This window comes from Esox lucius, chromosome 21 (genome assembly GCF_011004845.1).
Source record: "Esox lucius isolate fEsoLuc1 chromosome 21, fEsoLuc1.pri, whole genome shotgun sequence".
Classification (NCBI taxonomy): domain Eukaryota; kingdom Metazoa; phylum Chordata; class Actinopteri; order Esociformes; family Esocidae; genus Esox; species Esox lucius.
The window spans coordinates 25,927,507-25,946,344 of NC_047589.1; the positions used below are offsets into that span (position 1 = coordinate 25,927,507).

At 44.6% G+C, this 18,838-nt stretch overlaps 1 protein-coding gene and 2 long non-coding RNA genes across 5 annotated transcripts; 1 reads left to right on the plus strand and 2 right to left on the minus strand.

The window, feature by feature from the left end:
- Positions 1-609: 609 nt before the first annotated feature.
- and1 (actinodin1) lies at positions 610-7,874 on the minus strand. 3 transcript variants are annotated; one of them, XM_010890184.5, is made up of 8 exons: positions 7,539-7,874; positions 6,832-6,939; positions 5,157-5,198; positions 4,696-4,841; positions 4,295-4,509; positions 4,035-4,218; positions 2,302-2,553; positions 610-2,142 (listed from the first exon to the last, which is right to left on the minus strand). In XM_010890184.5, exons 2-8 carry the CDS (start codon positions 6,902-6,904, stop codon positions 1,021-1,023), a joined length of 2,034 nt encoding a protein of 677 aa, XP_010888486.2. In that variant the 5' UTR covers positions 6,905-6,939; positions 7,539-7,874; the 3' UTR covers positions 610-1,020. The 3 variants fall into 3 exon arrangements, with proteins under 3 accessions (XP_010888486.2, XP_019897226.2, XP_019897228.2); XM_020041667.3 differs by having other exon boundaries at positions 6,832-6,984; positions 7,539-7,873; XM_020041669.3 differs by having other exon boundaries at positions 6,832-6,992; positions 7,539-7,873.
- LOC117593603 lies at positions 3,257-3,882 on the plus strand. The gene is made up of 4 exons (XR_004575049.1): positions 3,257-3,339; positions 3,386-3,489; positions 3,536-3,691; positions 3,738-3,882. It is a non-coding gene; the product is annotated as an uncharacterized LOC117593603 (long non-coding RNA).
- A 2,248-nt stretch (positions 7,875-10,122) lies between the features above and the next one.
- LOC109614867 lies at positions 10,123-12,411 on the minus strand. The gene is made up of 3 exons (XR_002195837.3): positions 12,228-12,411; positions 11,816-11,889; positions 10,123-10,291 (listed from the first exon to the last, which is right to left on the minus strand). It is a non-coding gene; the product is annotated as an uncharacterized LOC109614867 (long non-coding RNA).
- Between the last annotated feature and the right edge of the window lie 6,427 nt (positions 12,412-18,838).

Consider the following 18,838-nt stretch of genomic DNA (forward strand, 5'->3'; position numbering starts at 1 on the left):
GGATCGATAGAGTTGAATTGATTTTTCAAGCTGTACTTTTTACATGGTATACTACTTCATAACACTGTATTGTTGTTAAATTGTGACACTGGGTATTTTCATGTGGCGTGACTCATACCCTGACTCTCAAAAATACATTTGGTGATGCTTTGCTTAGCAACGGCTTGAGGCAACATAACAACCTGAACGTGATGACTTGAATGTTTGCCAATCAGAGACAAGGGCGCCATATAGGGGGGAAAAGTTAGGACAATTCCAAGGGCCCATGACTGACAGGGGCCCCAAAAAATAGGTAACAGCTGTGCAGAGGGGCCCCAATTAGATTTTTTGTCATGGGGCCCTGATCAGAGATGTACGTTTCTCCATACATTGCTCAATGAGATTCATAGATCCTCCTTTCTATAATATATTTCTATAATATTATGCTAGCTAGCATAACCATGACAAGAGTGACCAGGGATTTCTAGTGGAAAAGCAGGTTTTGTGGTACATTTTACATAATTAACACATCTACTTATATTTACATTCCAGCAGTCTCTATAGTAATTTGAAAAGAGTAAAAAACTACTTTTTCAAAGCTTTTATTTGAAACATTCAAAGTGGAAAAAATCATAAAAACAAAAAACATTAAAAGCAGGGGATGTTTGTAGCCACAGAAGCGAGTTGGAGCTGCAGAAATTATTAAATATTCCAGTGAGAATGAGGAGTGGCTCAATCAATTGCTAATTATTGCCAATGAATGAATCCATGAACTCTCAACTGCCCAATACACGTTTAGAAACATCTAGAAAAGAAACTGCAACTGCTCCTGTTTCTTTCTGCACTTTCTTACGTGTAAGCCTGTTTGTGAGTGCCCGTTTATCTATTCTTATTTTGCATCAAATATACTGTGCAACATCTCCACACGCTTTTGGCTGGCATGTCGGTTCGCCTTTTTGCTGTAGTCTCTATTGCATATGCAGTGTGAACGAGGACTGTCTGTGTTTCCGCATTTGTGAGGTTGTGCAGGCGTTTGTGTGCTTATTTTTTGCGGTAATCAGCAGAGTGCGCTCTGTGGTCGTCCTGCTCTGGGTACTGGTCTGCGTATCCCCTCAGCATGTCCTGGAAGCTGGGCATTCCCCGCTGGCGTGGGGGGTAGGACCCATATGACAGGCCATGCGAGGGAGCGGCGTAAGCCCCGTAGGACTCCTCCTGCCCACTCTGGTACGGCTCTGACTCCACCTCGCCATCTCTCTCCGGCTCCGCCCGGTGCTGCTCCTCCTGGTCGTTGGCGTCTGGCTGGAGGTGCCCCTGGGGTTCGTGGCGGCGCAGGCGGCAGTCAGCGTCGTACTCTGGGTCGCAGTCGGGGTTGGAGGGCTCCAGGACTCCTCTCCGGGTACCGTCGGCGTTGAGGTGTGGCTCGTAGGGCTCGGCCGGGTGTGCTGTGTTTCGGTGGTGGCCGGAACGAGGCTCAGCTTGGGAAAGTGGGTAGCACTCCTGGTCGTAGCCAATAAAGCAGTCATAGCCTTCCTTGGTCTTTCCTCGGGGACCCAGCGGATGGCGGTCCTCCTGGGGTGGCTCCTCATATCGAGGAGGCGGGGCCGGGGCTTGCTGGCGGGTTGAAGGGGGGGCACGTCTGTTCATGGCAGATGCGGCTTCCCGATACATAGCGAAAGGATCGTTAGTATTAGCGTTAGCATTAGCCTGTCTGTACATGGCGTATGGGTCACTAGCTTGAGCATTAGCGATGGCTTGGCGGTACATGGTATATGGGTCGCTAGCTGGATCACTGGAAGCACTGGCTTGGCGGTAATTAGCGTACGGATCATTGGCTTGGCCACTGGGATCACTGGCTTGGCGGTACATAGCGTATGGGTCATTAGCTTGAGCCCTGGGATCACTGGTTTGGCGGTACATAGCATAGGGGTCATTAGCACTATTAGCATTAGCGTAAGCATCTCTGTACATGGTGAATGGATCGCTGCGTTGCTCGGGAGCTTGGGGTGCAGCACGCATTGAAGCAGCTTCATCTTTGTGTTCTTCCTTGTACTTCTCTGGTGCCGTGGCAAACTTTGTGGCAGTGAGAGGGTTACAGCCGTCCTCGAACAGGGGGTTGCAAGAACCAGGACCTGCTGGGGGAGGAGGAGGAGGGGCGCGGGGTGCCTGGAAGGGAGGACAGTAATGGTCAAAATATTACAATCATATTATAATCACTAAAGTAATAATTGGAGTAATAATAGTAGCAGCAGTAGTACTACTACCATAATAGTAGTAATAGTAGTGGTAGCAGTAGTAGTAATACCATAATACTAATACATTTACCTGCTGGAAGGCAGTGTAGGCACAGCGTGGGTCTCTGGGGTCACAGTTGGGGTAACGGAGGAAGAGGCCGGCGGGGGTTTTCTGAACTAGCTGGGGTTTACAGCCGGGGTCTGTTTTGGGGTCACAGCCCAGATGGGCGTACGAGGGCACAGGTCCGGCGGAGGGCTTGTAGCCGAAAGCAGCTCTCAGGTGATACTGGAGACACTCTACGTCCTCCGCCGAGCAGATACGCAGCAGCTCCGCCTTCTGCTCCTGGGGGGGAATGGCAACAGCCATGATGAGTCGGAGGGACACAGAGACCTGTAGCAGTACTGATGTAGTAACACTGTCAGAGGTCCACATAGACCTGTAGCAGTACTGATGTAGTAACACTGTCAGAGAGACAGGTCCACAGAGACCTGTAGCAGTACTGATGTAGTTACACTGTCAGAGAGACAGGTCCACGGAGACCTGTAGCAGTTCTGATGTAGTAACACTGTCAGAGAGACAGGTCCACAGAGACCTGTAGCAGTACTGATGTAGTTACACTGTCAGAGAGACAGGTCCACGGAGACCTGTAGCAGTACTGATGTAGTTACACTGTCAGAGAGACAGGTCCACGGAGACCTGTAGCAGTACTGATGTAGTAACGCTGTCAGAGAGACAGGCCCACGGAGACCTGTAGCAGTACTGATGTAGTAACACTGTCAGAGAGACAGGTCCACATAGACCTGTAGCAGTACTGATGTAGTAACACTGTCAGAGGTCCACATAGACCTGTAGCAGTACTGATGTAGTAACACTGTCAGAGAGACAGGTCCACATAGACCTGTAGCAGTACTGATGTAGTAACACTGTCAGAGGTCCACATAGACCTGTAGCAGTACTGATGTAGTAACACTGTCAGAGAGACAGGTCCACATAGACCTGTAGCAGTACTGATGTAGTAACACTGTCAGAGGTCCACATAGACCTGTAGCAGTACTGATGTAGTAACACTGTCAGAGAGACAGGTCCACATAGACCTGTAGCAGTACTGATGTAGTAACACTGTCAGAGGTCCACATAGACCTGTAGCAGTACTGATGTAGTAACACTGTCAGAGAGACAGGTCCACATAGACCTGTAGCAGTACTGATGTAGTAACACTGTCAGAGAGACAGGTCCACATAGACCTGTAGCAGTACTGATGTAGTAACACTGTCAGAGGTTCACATAGACCTGTAGCAGTACTGATGTAGTAACACTGTCAGAGAGACAGGTCCACATAGACCTGTAGCAGTACTGATGTAGTAACACTGTCAGAGAGACAGGTCCACATAGACCTGTAGCAGTACTGATGTAGTAACACTGTCAGAGAGACAGGTCCACATAGACCTGTAGCAGTACTGATGTAGTAACACTGTCAGAGGTTCACATAGACCTGTAGCAGTACTGATGTAGTAACACTGTCAGAGAGACAGGTCCACATAGACCTGTAGCAGTACTGATGTAGTAACACTGTCAGAGAGACAGGTCCACATAGACCTGTAGCAGTACTGATGTAGTAACACTGTCAGAGAGACAGGTCCACATAGACCTGTAGCAGTACTGATGTAGTAACACTGTCAGAGGTTCACATAGACCTGTAGCAGTACTGATGTAGTAACACTGTCAGAGAGACAGGTCCACATAGACCTGTAGCAGTACTGATGTAGTAACACTGTCAGAGGTTCACATAGACCTGTAGCAGTACTGATGTAGTAATACTGTACCTGGGAGAGGAAGGACTGCACCGCAGGGGAGTAGTAGTAGTACCCAGAATTGGGGTCACTGACGGCTGCAGGAGCCTTCACATACAGGGGGGCGGGGGCCTTGACCGGGGCGGGGGCCTGTGGCAGCACAGGGGCATAGTGGCCCTTGGCGTTTGCCATGGCGGCGTACAGACACGACGGGTCCCTATAGACAAGACAGGAGTTAGTGAAACAATTAAAGTCAGTGGCATCGGGCTTTCTGATAGGCTCACACGACTGACCTGTAGGGGTCACAGGCTTTGACGGGCGCCGGCTTGGGAGGAGGAGTGGGCTTGGGCCGGCTGGTTGCCGACGACACACAGTCTGGGTCCTCTGAGTCTGCACAGGCCTTGTAGACGTCTCCCAAGTGGCTCAGGTAGGCCTTGTAGGAGCGGCGGCCCTCTGCGCGATTCTTGTTCTGGAGGTAGGCCAGGTAGACCTTATCGAGCTCCTGAACCTGGGGGGTGTGGATGGAGGGGAGGGGGTGAGGCGTGGATGGAGGGGAGGGGGTGAGGTGGGGATATAAAAGTCACATTATATGACGTTCGTAAATATGAACTGAACATGCTCAAACACGGTATCCCTTTCAATGTCTGACCAGGGTGATCCTCTGGAAATCTGCGGTCAGTTAGCGTTGACTCACCGCCTCTTGATTGCCGTTGTCAGTGAAAAATTTGTACCAGCTCCAAAAGTCGGAGTGTTGCTTGTACCAGCTGATGTTTCTGCGGTTACGGACTAGCCTCCTTGTCGACGCCGCAGCAACCGCTGTCTCCTCAGTGGCATCCACAGCTGGCGAGACATTAAACATGGTTGAGTGTGTAAAGCGTGTACTCTTTGTCAAGTAGTTGATTATTTATCAGGTAGTTGTGTATTTTTCAGGTAGTTGTTTATTTGTCAGGTAGTATTAGATCTGTGGAGTAGTTGTATATTTTTCAGGTAGTTGTTTATTTGTCAGGTAGTTGTAGATCTGTGGAGTAGTTGTATATTCGTGAGGTAGTTGTGTATTTGTCAGGTAGTTGTATATTTTTCAGGTAGTTGTTTATTTGTCAGGTAGTTGTAGATCTGTGGAGTAGTTGTATATTCGTGAGGTAGTTGTGTATTTACCATCTTTGAGCTCCTGAATCACCGGTCCTGCTGACAGGAATTCTGGGAAAACACACAAGTTGCCAGCATCAGCAGCAGCCCCTCAAAAAATGCTTACACCCCCCAAAAAATGCTTACAACAAATAATTTGTTTGAGTGTGTGTGTGTGTAATATACAGGTGGAAAGTTGAACGATTAAATCACACACAGGCAAAGCTTTACAAGGGCAGGGTAATTGGCAGAATCTAAAGGTTCAGTAACTTGGTCTCTTTGTAGATTTTGTAGGCGACCCTATAACAATGGATCCCTGCTGGGCCAGCTACCTTACATAACAGTTGCATTTCTGAATCTCCGGCCCATTTCTATCCTCCAGGACCTCCAGATAACAATTATTTTGCACACAAAACAAAAAAGCTAGTCTGCTCCACCAAGTTAAAAATGTACCATCCAATCAGACATTCTCTCGAAATGCCAAATAGCTAGTCCGCCCCAACCCCCGAAGCCACGTGTGTGCCTGCGAGTGTGTGCGTTAGAGGACAGAGCAGACACAGCCCTGCGTGCATGCCCTTTCATCTCCACAGGGGAAAGGACAGAACAGGATCTAGAGAGAACGAGGGGAGGTGTAAGAAAGAGGGAGAGAGGAAGAAAATGAGAGAGGGATGTATGGGGGGGAGTAGGGGGAGTGGGGGGAGTAGGCGTCGGGGGGGGAATGTGGCCCTCTCAGTGTGTATCCGCTGTGTTATATTTAACGAGCCAGTAAAAGCCTGGCTGGAACATCTGGAAACAACAGCCTTTACAGGATGGGGGAACGGGGCAGAGGGGGGGGGGGGGGGGGCACCAATGCTGACAGGTAATAATATTTTACAGGAGTTAGGGCGATTAAAGAACACACTGAAATTCCCTCTACGCCCCCTCCATCTTAATAACTACACGATGGGTTAGCATTACGGGTCTGTTTGAGAGGAAAGAGGACATTAAAGATGCCTTTGAAAGACTAACTGTCAGTCGTGTCAAGACACAACCAGAAACAGGAGGCACCCTGCATACCGAAATAAGTAGTTAGTCCCCAGAATGTCATGGTTACCGGTGGTTCACAAAACAACCAGGACCTTTGGTCATTAACAGGAAATATATATTTTGTATTCTGGGGTAATTTATACCTGAATATAAATGTGAGAAATGCCCACTCAATGAAAAGAGAATCTAATCAGTAATTATTTTCAGTTTACTAGGGAACGTTGTAGGCAATGACCAACACACAATAATGTACTTTTTCCTAAATGTACACCAGTTAGGAACCAAATCACTGATAACAAATTCATACGGATATTCAAAAATAAACACAACTGCGTAATTAAAATATATGCATATACAAATAAATACATAAATCTTGTAGATTTATGGTTTAGATAATGATTATAATTTGTAACTTTTTTATCATTCTATTGTAGTTCAAAATCGTGTTATTATTACGTAAAATATTTTGAAGGATGCCAATTCCCTCAGGTCTGCAACTGTTTGTTCTGGCCCAGTAAAAGCAGACCTGATTCAACTAGGTGAGAAATGGAGCGACAGGAGTGGAGTGTGGTTTCACAAATCTGGCCTTTCACCCTTCACCTGGCCTTTCACCCTTCACCAGGCCTTTCACCCATCCTGTTCTGCCTATTGGGGGTTAGAGTGTGTGGAAGGAACTCACCTGGCAGCAGTACAGCAGCTAGCAGAGCCACGGTGAAGACACCGGAGAACGATGTTCTTCTCCCTCCAGCCATGGCCTCCGACTCTCCTTATGTTTCCGTAAAGGTCGCTGGAGAGATGACTCACTGTCAAACACACTTCGCCCCTCCAATTCCTGAGGAACTTTCAGAAACGTGGTTGAACACACTGCAAGTGCTGAGGTCCAGAAAAAGCAATAATCTGTTGCTCTGAACAGTGAGAAACAGTGTGTCCACTGGCTACCTCCACAACCTGCTCTGAACCCACTGGACTGTTGGCTTCAAAGGGTTTTCTGGCTCCATGTCCCAGCCTCACGTAACCTCCAAATATAACTTAACCTCCCGACCTTAAACTGGACTAATCCCCTCACATCAAAAAGCAGTGTTGATTTCTGTAGTTTTTTTGTGGTTGTTACAATCAGCCTACTAAAACTCAAGACAATATGCTTACTGTAGTTGGACAAGGCCATCTTTATGTGCACATGATGGAAGAGGTAGCCTAAATGTCCATATATTTATAGAAATAAATTACTCATTTGTCAATAAATGTAGTAACATATTAGTTATTCAACTGTAACATTACATCTTTCTTCACATGCCCATTGAAAAAGCCTTGTCCAATTATATGGGTTTGAGAAAAATTCCAACTACACTACACAAAACATGACATCCACAAAGTAAACAACCAAACCTGTGCGGTTGAGTCGGTTGGATCTTGAGTAGAGGCTGTAGGGGTAGAAGCCTATGGGCCTGGTTCAGATCAGGCTGGATGTTCAGCTGTGTGCGGGCGGGACTCCTGGCACACCCTGTCCTTCTGGGCCGGCTGATAGACTGTGCCCTCGCAAATGGATCCATCGGGTTTTTAACAGACCCCTAACCATGAGCAAAAACACACACATAAACACACCTACACAAGCACACATACCATTAACACACAGTCCTTCCCTGGGGATACACAGACCGACACCAGAGTTCCAATTGGCTGCTACCAGCTACACCACCTAACCAATCAGAGAGCGGCTAATTACAGCAAGGTGGTTAAGAGAGAGACAGAGGCTGGGAGAAACAGACAGAAAGAGAGACAAACAGTGGGAGAAACAGGGAGAGACAAAAAGGTTGCATAGACAGAGACAAAAAGAAACAGAGAAAGGCAAAGGGAGAGAGGGAGAGATTAGGACAGAAAAAGTTGGACACAAACACGGAAAGCGGAAAAGAGAGATTAGGAGAGACCGACAGACAGGAAGGGATAAACAAACAGGGAGAGAGACAGATGGCAGAGAGAGACAGGGGGGGTGAAAGAGTGGGAGAGAGAGGGGAAAAGAGAGGGAGAAACAGAGGGAGAGAGAGGGACAGATGAGAGAGAAACATGGAAAAACACGGCTAATAATGAAAGAAAGGGGGTTAAGGTGCCACATAGGCAGTTCCTAGAACCAATTTTTTAGGAAGAAAGAGGTAGGAGTTGGCTGTAGTCTGTAGGAGTTAGGCTGTAGACTGTAGGAGTTAGGCTGTAGTCTGTAGGAGTTAGGCTGTAGTCTGTAGGAGTTAGGCTGTAGACTGTAGGAGTTAGGCTGTAGTCTGTAGGAGTTAGGCTGTAGTCTGTAGGAGTTAGGCTGTAGACTGTAGGAGTTAGGCTGTAGTCTGTAGGAGTTAGGCTGTAGTCTGTAGGAGTTAGGCTGTAGACTGTAGGAGTTAGGCTGTAGTCTATAGGAGTTAGGCTGTAGACTGTAGGAGTTAGGCTGTAGACTGTAGGAGTTAGGCTGTAGTCTGTAGGAGTTAGGCTGTAGACTGTAGGAGTTAGGCTGTAGTCTGTAGGAGTTAGGCTGTAGACTGTAGGAGTTAGGCTGTAGACTGTAGGAGTTAGGCTGTAGACTGTAGAAGTTAGGCTGTAGTCTATAGGAGTTAGGCTGTAGACTGTAAAGGTTAGGCTGTAGTCTACAGGAGATAGGCTGTAGTCTGTAGTTAGGCTGTAGTCAATAGGAGTTAGGCTGTAGACTGTAGTTAGGCTGTAGTCTGTAGGAGTTAGGCTGTAGTCTATAGGAGTTAGGCTGTAGACTGTAGGAGTTAGGCTGTAGACTGTAGTTAGGCTGTAGTCAATAGGAGTTAGGCTGTAGTCTATAGGAGTTAGGCTGTAGACTGTTAGACTGTAAGACCTGTTGGCACACACAGACACTGACAGCTGGTCTGTCCATTTGGAATTTAATAATCCAGCTTGTGTCCAGCTTAGTTCTACCGTCCAGACACATCTGCCTTGTCAAAGAGGGTTTACACACACACACACACGCACGCCAGCCTCTTTCATTGGTACAATAATGGCTTATTCATTTATTTATTATACAATTGTTGAGCGAATCCTCATTAAAGAGTCATTCCAGCAGGATCGCAATTACTAGAAACAAAATCAAAGTGATACAGCTCTGGAAAACATTTACAGACCACTACACCTTTTTCTTTCCTTTCCAATAAAGTCGAAAAGGAAGGTTTTGAGTGAGAAACAGAAGCACTCAATTTGCAGTGGTCTCTTTATTTTAACCCTTCTGTTCCTCACTCAAAACCTTCCTTTTCAACTTTTTTGGAAAGGAAAGAAAAAGGTGAAGAGGTCTGTAAATGTTTTCCAGAGCTGTATGATCAAAAAGGGAGGGACTAACTGAAGGACCAATAATAGTTTTCCGTGGCCTGGGGAGGTCCTGTGTTCTAAGACGCTTCCTCCTGTGCGCCTGTACTGCTGCAGGGTGGCTTTAAATCCGACCCACTGCTCTTTCAGCAAAATATATTTTTTTTAACTCTTTTGCCTTTCCTGTCCAATAAATCATAAAATACCTGTTTTCCACTGATGCTTGTAGAATCCATGTCCATTTTGCTGCGTTGTTCCATCAGAACTGAATACAACCTACGGCTTTGCCAAGTGTATCAACCCAGTTGCCGCCCTCTACATGATTGGCTATAAATGTCTTATGAAGTGCTTTCAGGCTGCTGTCCGGTGGACTTCTGCATACCGGCCATGTTGGTGATGCTGTATATAATTATTAAAGGTATGTGTTTCCAACTGATGTTATAGGGTATATGTAATTATTACTCCGCTAACAGGTGTTTCCCAGCGCCAACAGACCTGCCAATCTCTTCAAAAAGTGAAACATGACAGCTCACAACCCAGACTGATCATTTAGCCTGTCAATGGAATGTGTAGGATCCACAGAATTCACACACACACACACCTGCTTTGTAGAAGAAAGCTTTATGTAAACTGACACGGTGGAGGCTGGGAGGTTCTTCTTCCAACATGATCAACGTTCCACCAGAGATAATTGTGCTGGTTCCACAGTTCTTGGGATACTTTTGTCTCACATGCACACATATGTACACACACAAACAGGCACACACACACACACGTATCCTGGGTCTTCTTCAGTCACTGCAGGTCCTTGTCGTCAAACAGATCTTCAAAATCTGAGGAGCAGAATGAGGAGAAGAAAAAGAAAGAGGGAGAGAAAGAAAAACAAAATGAGCGGAAAAAAAAGAGACAGAGAGAAAGAGAAAGGATACATAATGAATACACCTCCGCTGTGAATGCAGAAGGTAACGAGAGACAAAAACACGTGGGTGCCAGTGTAGTAGCAGATGACTGGTTGGTCGATTAAGTAATGTGCCCGGGACATCCAACTTAAAGCACACAGCCTCATCATATCAAGGCCACTGTGGGGGGCGTATTTCCTCGGCCCATGGGGGTGACACATCTCATTGGCTAACTTTCTGGTCGGATGAGAAGTGTCCCCCCACCCCATGGCACAGGGTACACCTGAATGGCTCCACCAGGACAAAAACAAATGTGGGCGTGTCAGAGCCAGATGTCCTGCTTTCTATACGTGACTGTGCCAAGTGTGACGCAAGTGTTTCCCCAGATCTCCAGAGTGTTTGTGGCAGACTTGTTGGGGGAAAAAAAGATTCAAAGCTTTGATGGGAAGAGCACAGTAATGCTAAAGCTTCCCGATACGCTCCGGCTGTCTCAGTCACCAGTCAACCCAATTACACACCTACGAGAGATATGCTGTATTTATGGTGCCACATCAGTGTAATAGAGTTTCTAATGCTGGTAGAATTCATGCCAAAGTGCACTGAAGTGGTTCTGACAGCTCGTGGTGGCCCAACGCCCTACTACGACACTTGGCACTTAATTTTGGCAGCTGCCTTCAGAATCTCAGCTCTCAGGTGTCACGGTTCTTTACGGACTGGATGAGGTTCAGTGTTACTAGACAGAAGTGTTTCTTCAGGGGAGATACGACACCACAGAAACCCAGGGACTGGCGTTTGGCTGCTGGGCGTGCATGACTCTCTGGTGATACGTGGTGTGTGTCTGTTGTGAGTGTGTGTGTGTTCAAGGGACAGGCTGGCTAGGTCTCATGCTGCGTTTCAGTCTAACAGGAACTATAAACCTCATTTTCACTCCCTCTCCTTCTTATGTTACTCTCCCCCTATCCTCTTCAACTAAAACTCCCCGTTTTCATTTCTCCAACTCGCGCTCACTCACTCCACCTCCATTGCCATCTCATCCACTGCAGTTACTTTTTTCCTCATCATCTTCCACCATGATCTCCTCTTTTTAATGATCAGTTACTAGATGATATGCAACTTAGCCATTAACTATTTGTCCAGTAGCCAACATTACCAGATGGGAAACACATTAGCTACACTGTGTGGTGTGCCCATGTGTTAACTGAGGTTTTACAGGAAAAATGTGTTGAGACAGCCCTGTTGGCCACACCAACACACACAGAACACAATTATAAAACCTCCCTTCCTATACCCTCTCTATCCTATTATCTCTCCCAGCCTCTTCTACAGTATTTCAAACACTTGGATGTATTGATGTATTCCAGCACCAGAACACCCGATTGAACTTATTAACATCGACCCCCTAACAATTCGGATCAAACATGCCAGTACCGGAATAGAAAACGTGTGTGTGTGTCTCACCATTGAAAAAGTCAAGAGTGCACTGCTATCTCATTTGCTGCCAGGTCCATGAGCAGACCGCTGCTGCCCCCTGCCTGAGGCACACACACATTGATTTCATAGTGGTTTTAAATGGTACTGTATTTAAAAAAATACAGGAAACACAAAAATAATTACAGCGCAAGATTCCACTGTTAACGATATAACCTTAAACTAATAGTAATACTAGAGGTATGGGCTAGTCCTAGTTGATTTATGGCTCAGTGGCTTTAAAGTTCCAACTTTGTTGGTTTAAATAGTGTCCGAGAGTTTTTACTTTTATATTTTATTTAACAACATTCATGGTGTGTATCAAGAATTATAGAGATAGAGAACATTGATCAGAGCAAGGCTACGTCCATACCTCGTTACAAGCTCTTCTTGAATATATTACCTGAAAGGAACGTCTACAAATAACGTTAGTCGGTAGCAATAACTAATAGTTCCCAAACAGCAGTGTATTAAACACGACGACTGTATATCAGCAAGAAATACTTTTTTGCTGATATTCAGCAAGAAATATATCTTTTGCACCCGAGCCGAACAAGTTATCTAGGGTTTGTACGTTTTGCGGGAAAGCCAAACACAACATGAACATGCTGAAAGCTACACTAACTAGAAAGATGGTAGCCTAGCAACACGATGGCGTTAGCTAAACAACCCAGGTGATTTTTTTCGTGTCGCATGATAACTTACCTCGTCTAAGTCCACGTGGCCCGGCACCTTCAGGGACCACTGCAAAATTCGGTTTCTCTGGTTTTACTATTCATAGGTATGTGTTTGAGTAAAATGAAGTTTTTTTTCTATGAACTACTGACATCATTACTACCTAATTCCAATAAAAATTGTTATTTAAATTATTTATTTGTTGAAAACAACTTGTCAAAAAAAAAAGGATGCATTGAAAAATTCATATTCATTTTCAAAAACAAAATACTCATGTTTTAACTAAGGAAGTTCGGAAATCAATATTTGGTGGAATAACACATTTTTTATCACAGCTTTCATGCGTTTTGGCATGCTCTCCATCAGTCTGTCACATTGCTATTGGGTGACTTAATGCCACTCCTGGCACAACAATTCAAGTAGCTCGGCTTTGTTTGATGGCTTGTGACCATCCATCTTCCTCTTGATCAAATTCCAGAGGTTTTCAATGGAATTCAGGTCTGGAGATTGGGCTGGCCATGACAGGGTCTCGATCTGGTGGTCCTCCATCCACACCTTGGATTTGTGATTGTCCTGCTGGAAAAAAACTATTCTCAGATTTGGGGAACATTGTCAAAGCAGAAGGAAGCAGGTGTTCTTCCAGGATAACCTTGTACTTGGCTTTATTCATGCATCCTTCACAAAGAAAAAATCTGCCCGATTCCAGCCTTGCTGAAGCATCCCCAGATCATCACCGATCTTCCACCAAATTTCACCGTAGGTGTGAGACACTGTGGCTTGTAGGCCTCTCCAGATCTCCGTCTAACCATTAGACGACCAGGTGTTGGACAAAGCTGAAAATTTGACTTGTCAGAGAAGATGACCTTACTCCATTCCTCTATAGTCCAATCCTTATGGTCTTTTGCAAACTTCAGCCTGACTCTTCTTTGCTTCTCATTGATGAAGGGCTTTTGTCTAGCTTGGCACGACTTCAGCCCGGCCCTTAGGAGCGTGTTTTAAACCGTCCTCGCCGTGCACTTCACTCCAGCTGCTGTTTGCTATTCTTTTTGTAGGTCACCTGATGTCATCGTACGGTTGTTGAGTGACATTCAAATGAGCTGACAGTCATCTCGGTCATTGGACAGTCGTTTTCGCCCTCAGCCAGTCTGTAGCTTTGTTGTTCCCAATGTCTGTTGCTTGACCTTGTTCTTATGAACCGCCATCTTTGGAAGCAACCTGACGCTCACTGCATCCCTCTGCCAGTAAAGCCAGAATTGAACCCTTTTACTCACTCAAAGCTTTTCTTTTCAACTCTTTTGTCATTCTGAATAGTTATTCTTTAATTCAAATTACATTTGAGGTACTACTCGCACTGTTTTTGCCATCCAGCTGGTCCGATTGCCAGAGTATAGTGATGACCACACAGTGTTTTTTATGCTTTTCCTCGTTAAATTTGATTTAGTTCAGGTAATCACCTAATCAGTACCTCATTAAGTAAAATGGGATGTGCCTGTGTTGGAATTTCCCAGACACTTGAATGGAATGGCTGCCATACATGGTGATTTAAGAAAAATTTGGGGTAGTCTCTTAATTTTTTCCAGGGCTGTATATTGTAGCCTACTGTAATATAGGACAAAGAATGTAAACGACAACTTAATAGTGTTTGTGGTCAAATTTTATTAATTATGCACATTACACATTCATTGTAATAAATGTTTTCATGAATAGCCTAATACATGTACATTTTAGTAACTCAGACGTTATGTATTTTTTTACCTTCATATATTTCATAATGTTTTTTAACACTATAACTACTTATTTGTCAGTGCATTTCACTGTACAATATTACATGTCCTTATGAGGCCTTCCTTTCCTTCCTTTCACCCATCTACCCCCATTTCCTCCCTTCCTGACACTCTCCTGTTTTTCTCCTCCTCCTTTATCTCACCTCCCCCCCTTTCTCTCCATCTCTGCTCTCTCCTCAATGTTCATGTCCCTCGTTGGTCTCATATCCCAGTGTGTTTCCCAGGTGTTGATGAGCATAGAAGGCCCTGGCCATTTCATTGATGTGAGTCTAGGCTCCAACAGACCTGAAATACTTAGCATACTGCCAGAAGTCTGAGGTAGAGTAGGGCCAGTAGGGAACTGCTGGTGGTTCATCGTAGGGAACTACAGCCACACACACAGACAGGAACACATCGCCCACTCACTATCACCCCCAAGGATGTCCACATCATTTGTTCATCAAGTAGAATCTATCAGTATACGCTACAAAGGTGTGACTGAACGTAGAAGCGCATGTATGAGAAAGTATGTGTGTGTGTCTGCTTGACCTCTTTCAGGTGTGAAGGCTCTGGCATCTGTATAAGGAGAGAGAGGGATGATAGAGAATTTAATTTAGCATACCAAGTATTTCAAGTACAAAGACGGGATTGAGAGACTGAAAAAAATCACCCCCCCTTTCCTGAGGACTCTGGGATACATTTAGGAGCTTGCTTCCACCATGTAAATATTATTTCTCATTAGGTTTCAACACACACACACACACACACATTCTCTCACACACTCATATACATATGCACACACACACACACACACACACAAAAACACACACTCTTACTCCCTCACACACACATAAACACACACACAAAGAGTGCTCTTTGTACACATGCAGTCCTCAAAACAGACCTCTCCTTATGGATGCAGTAAGCTGTCATTATGGAATACACCAGTTATTGTGTATCTTCTAAATCAGTCAGTGAACTTATTTTTGCATATATGTATTATGCATATGAAACTAGAAGAACAGATTTTACATAAATTGGCAACATAAAACCAGGACTACATTTCAAACAAGCAGAAGATTGCATAAAAGACAGCATAACTAAGGTAATTGCAGTGTGGTTATGGTTTATAAGAGTTAGTAAGAAAATATGGCTGAAAATGGGCTGAGAGGTGAGGTAAAGAAACTCACCTGCACGCTTACAGGCAATGAGACAAACGAAGAGTATACTTAGCTGAACCAGCAACTTCATTCTGACGTCTGAAGGCATAAGCACATGGTAAGCTACAATGTATAAATAAACACACATCTAAGACACAAACCCAAATTTTCTGAGCAGGTACACTCTCTAAAACATTCTCTAAACAAACTGTAAACAATCATCTAAACAAACTGTAAACAATAATCCAAACATACTGTAAACAATAATCTAAACAGACATTAAACACTTGTAACTACTGCTACTATAAAACAGAGGACTCCACTGCATTTCTCACAACAAATACCAGAACTTACTGGCTGACAGGTATCATCTAATCAACCCAACGGTCTGGAGGGTGGCTGAGTTTAATCAACACGTCTTGTAGTATTTCAAGCATTTTCCAAAAAACCTTCTCTAAATTGCAAAGGGGGTTTAGACCTGGCTTTTATCGCCAATAAGTCCATAGTTTCTTTGTATGAAATAGCAGAAGGAAGCAGATTCACCCAATACTACAGCATCTTTATTTTTCCAAGATTAATTAAAGGAGATGCACTATGGAAAGAGAATTACACAATATTTTCTTCCAGACACCAAAAAGGAGTCTTCTTCTGCAATATGAGACGTAATTGTTTTGAAGGACGAACAAAAAACGACATCTAGAAAAAGCAGTGCAAAGTTGGAGACCTCTGCTCTAAACAATACTCCAAACATTGTAAACTACACTAAACACACAACTGTTAAACACAGGAATTCTATTGACGTCAAAACCACAACAACACAATGTATTCTAACATTGGTGCACCTGTTTGTAATGGGGAAAGTTTTGCTGTGTTTACCTGTGTATCGTTCTAGAGGTGCTGTCTGGGTCCAGTGGAGTCTAAAGCTCAGGGTAGGAATGAGGCAGCGAGATCCAGTTTCAAGATCACGTGTCACACATATAAAGAAGCTGCCTTATACCCTTGTCGCAACCACCATCATGCACACACACTGTTGTTTAACCAGACGGTCAGGAGGGGGCAGCAGAGATCATTTATCCCACTCCCACTCCCAAAACAGTCACTGTTGCAGAAGAGTCATCAATCAGTCTGGTTTCAAAACTAAACTTTAATTCATAATATTCAGAAACTGCCCATATTCGTTTTGAAGCCAGTGAGTTCACTCACCCTGTCAGCATCCCATTCATCCCACAAAGCAAATGTCACCATGGATACATAGATAAACATTCATTAGAGGAGAGAAAAACAAAAGGAGGAGAGAAAGACAAAGGAAGAGAGAGGGAAAGACAAAGGAAGAGAAAGGGAGAGACAAAGGAAGAGAAAGGGAGAGATGTTAGGACAGAAAGGTCAAGCAACAAAGACAGAACAGGAGAGACAGACAGACAGAGAGGAAGGGAGAAACAAACAGAGAGAGAGAGAGAGAGAGAGAGAGGACAGGGAAAGACAGATGAGAGAAAGAGGGGGAGAGAGACAGATGGAGAGAGTAACATGGAAAAACGTGGCTAATAATGAAAGAAAGTGGGGGTTTAGGGTGCCAGGTAAGCAGCTCCCAGAACCTATGTTTTTTCACACACAGACACTGACAGCTGGTCTGCCCATAAGGAATTTAATAATCGTCAATTTCCTCCTTAGTTCTACTGTCCAGACACATCTGCCTTGTCACAGAGGGTTTACACACACCTACCCACATGTACGTACACACACACACACAAAACATCAAGGCTGCAGCCACACTGAGGACAGCTCATTTCAGCTGTCTTTGTACGTCAATTGACAAAGTTGTGTAAATATCAGACAGTTCTTAGTCATCCTTTATCTCTCAACGTATAAACCCTATAGGAAAACAACTGCACACCTTTTCATAGCTGATGCCAGCCTCATTCTTTACAGTGATCAAGACAGGTATTATAACGGTGTATTGATTTTGTGGAATCTGACCATTAACAATTACAATATGAATGTATGTTTCATTGGAGGTGAATGTGCCTAGATAACGAGAACAACAGAAACCCTCTCTGTTTAGATTATCAGCTTGTAACCAACATTACAGTGAGAAGAGATTGAGTGAGATGAGATTGAGGTTGTGTAAGGAAGACCAGGTCTGTAACCTCATGAAAAATACTTTCTAATGCTGCAAAAAAATAATATAATTACTCTCTCCCTTGACAACCGGGTATTATTATTATTTGAACCACTACACGTAACGGCCGATTTCTAACAATTTATTATATAATTGCTGAGCAAATCCTCATTAAAGAGTTATTCCACCAGGATTGTAATCACTAGAAACAAAATGAAAGATATATGATCAAACAGGGACGGACAAACTGGAGAGGACCAATAATAAATAGTTTTCCGTGGCCCGGGGAGGTCCTGTGTTCTAAGACGCTTCCTCCTGTGCGCCTGTACTGCTGCAGGGTGGTTTTAAATCCGACCCACTGCTCTCTCTGCAAAAAAAAGAAAAGAAAACTCTCTCCTGACTTTCCTGTCCAATAAATCATTAAAATGCATAGCAAAAGGGGTTTTCCGCTGTGAAACATTTTGAAATGTTCTTAGGTACTGAATACAACCTACGGCTTTGCCAAATGTATCAACCCAGTTGCCGCCCTCTACATGATTGGCTATAAATGCCTTATGAAGTGATTTCAGGCTGCTGTCTGGTGGACTTCTGCATACCGGCCATGTTGGAGATGCTGTGTATACACTGCTCAAAATAATGAAGGGAACACTTCAATCACACGTGGTCTCGATGAAGGAAGTATATTAAAGATCAACATCTTTACTGTACACGGTGTAATTTGTTGAGAACAAAATGATGTAACAACGGTCAGTGGAAACCAAAATCACCAACCGATTGAGGGCTGGATTAAAACTCGCATCGAAAATCCAATCCAATCCTGGTCCTGGGGACCCAAAGGGTTGCACATTATAGTTTTTGCCCTAGCACTCACACACCTGATTCAAATTGAAGTGTTGATGATTGGTTGATTACGTCAATCAAGTGTGTGAGTGTCAGGGCAAAAACAAAAACATGCAACCCTTTGAGTCCCCAGGACCAGGATTGGGAAACAGTGATAGTAAACAACAGAAATCACAGGCTGTTCCAACTTTGCTTGATTTTCATCACATAAACTCATAATGTGACTCAGTAGTGTGGTATCGCCCCCACGTGCCTGCATGCACTCCCGGCAACGTCTCGGCACGCTCCTTATTAGACAGCGGATGGTGTACTGGGGGATCTCCACCCAGTCCTGGATCAGGGCATCAGTGAGCTCCTGGACAGCCTGTGGCGCTACTTGGCGGAGTCAGATGCACCGATGCATAACATCCCAGAGATTGTCAGTAGGATTCAGGTCTGGGGTACGTGATGGCCAGTCAAT

Excerpts from the sequence above, each read along its gene's own strand:
- and1 (XM_010890184.5), bottom strand. The coding sequence starts at position 6,904 with ATGGCTGGAGGGAGAAGAACATCGTTCTCCGGTGTCTTCACCGTGGCT. Across the intron at positions 4,510-4,695 it reads ACAACGGCAATCAAGAGGCG|GTTCAGGAGCTCGATAAGGT; the intron begins GTGAGTCAACGC and ends CACACCCCCCAG. Across the intron at positions 2,143-2,301 it reads CCTACACTGCCTTCCAGCAG|GCACCCCGCGCCCCTCCTCC; the intron begins GTAAATGTATTA and ends CCTCCCTTCCAG.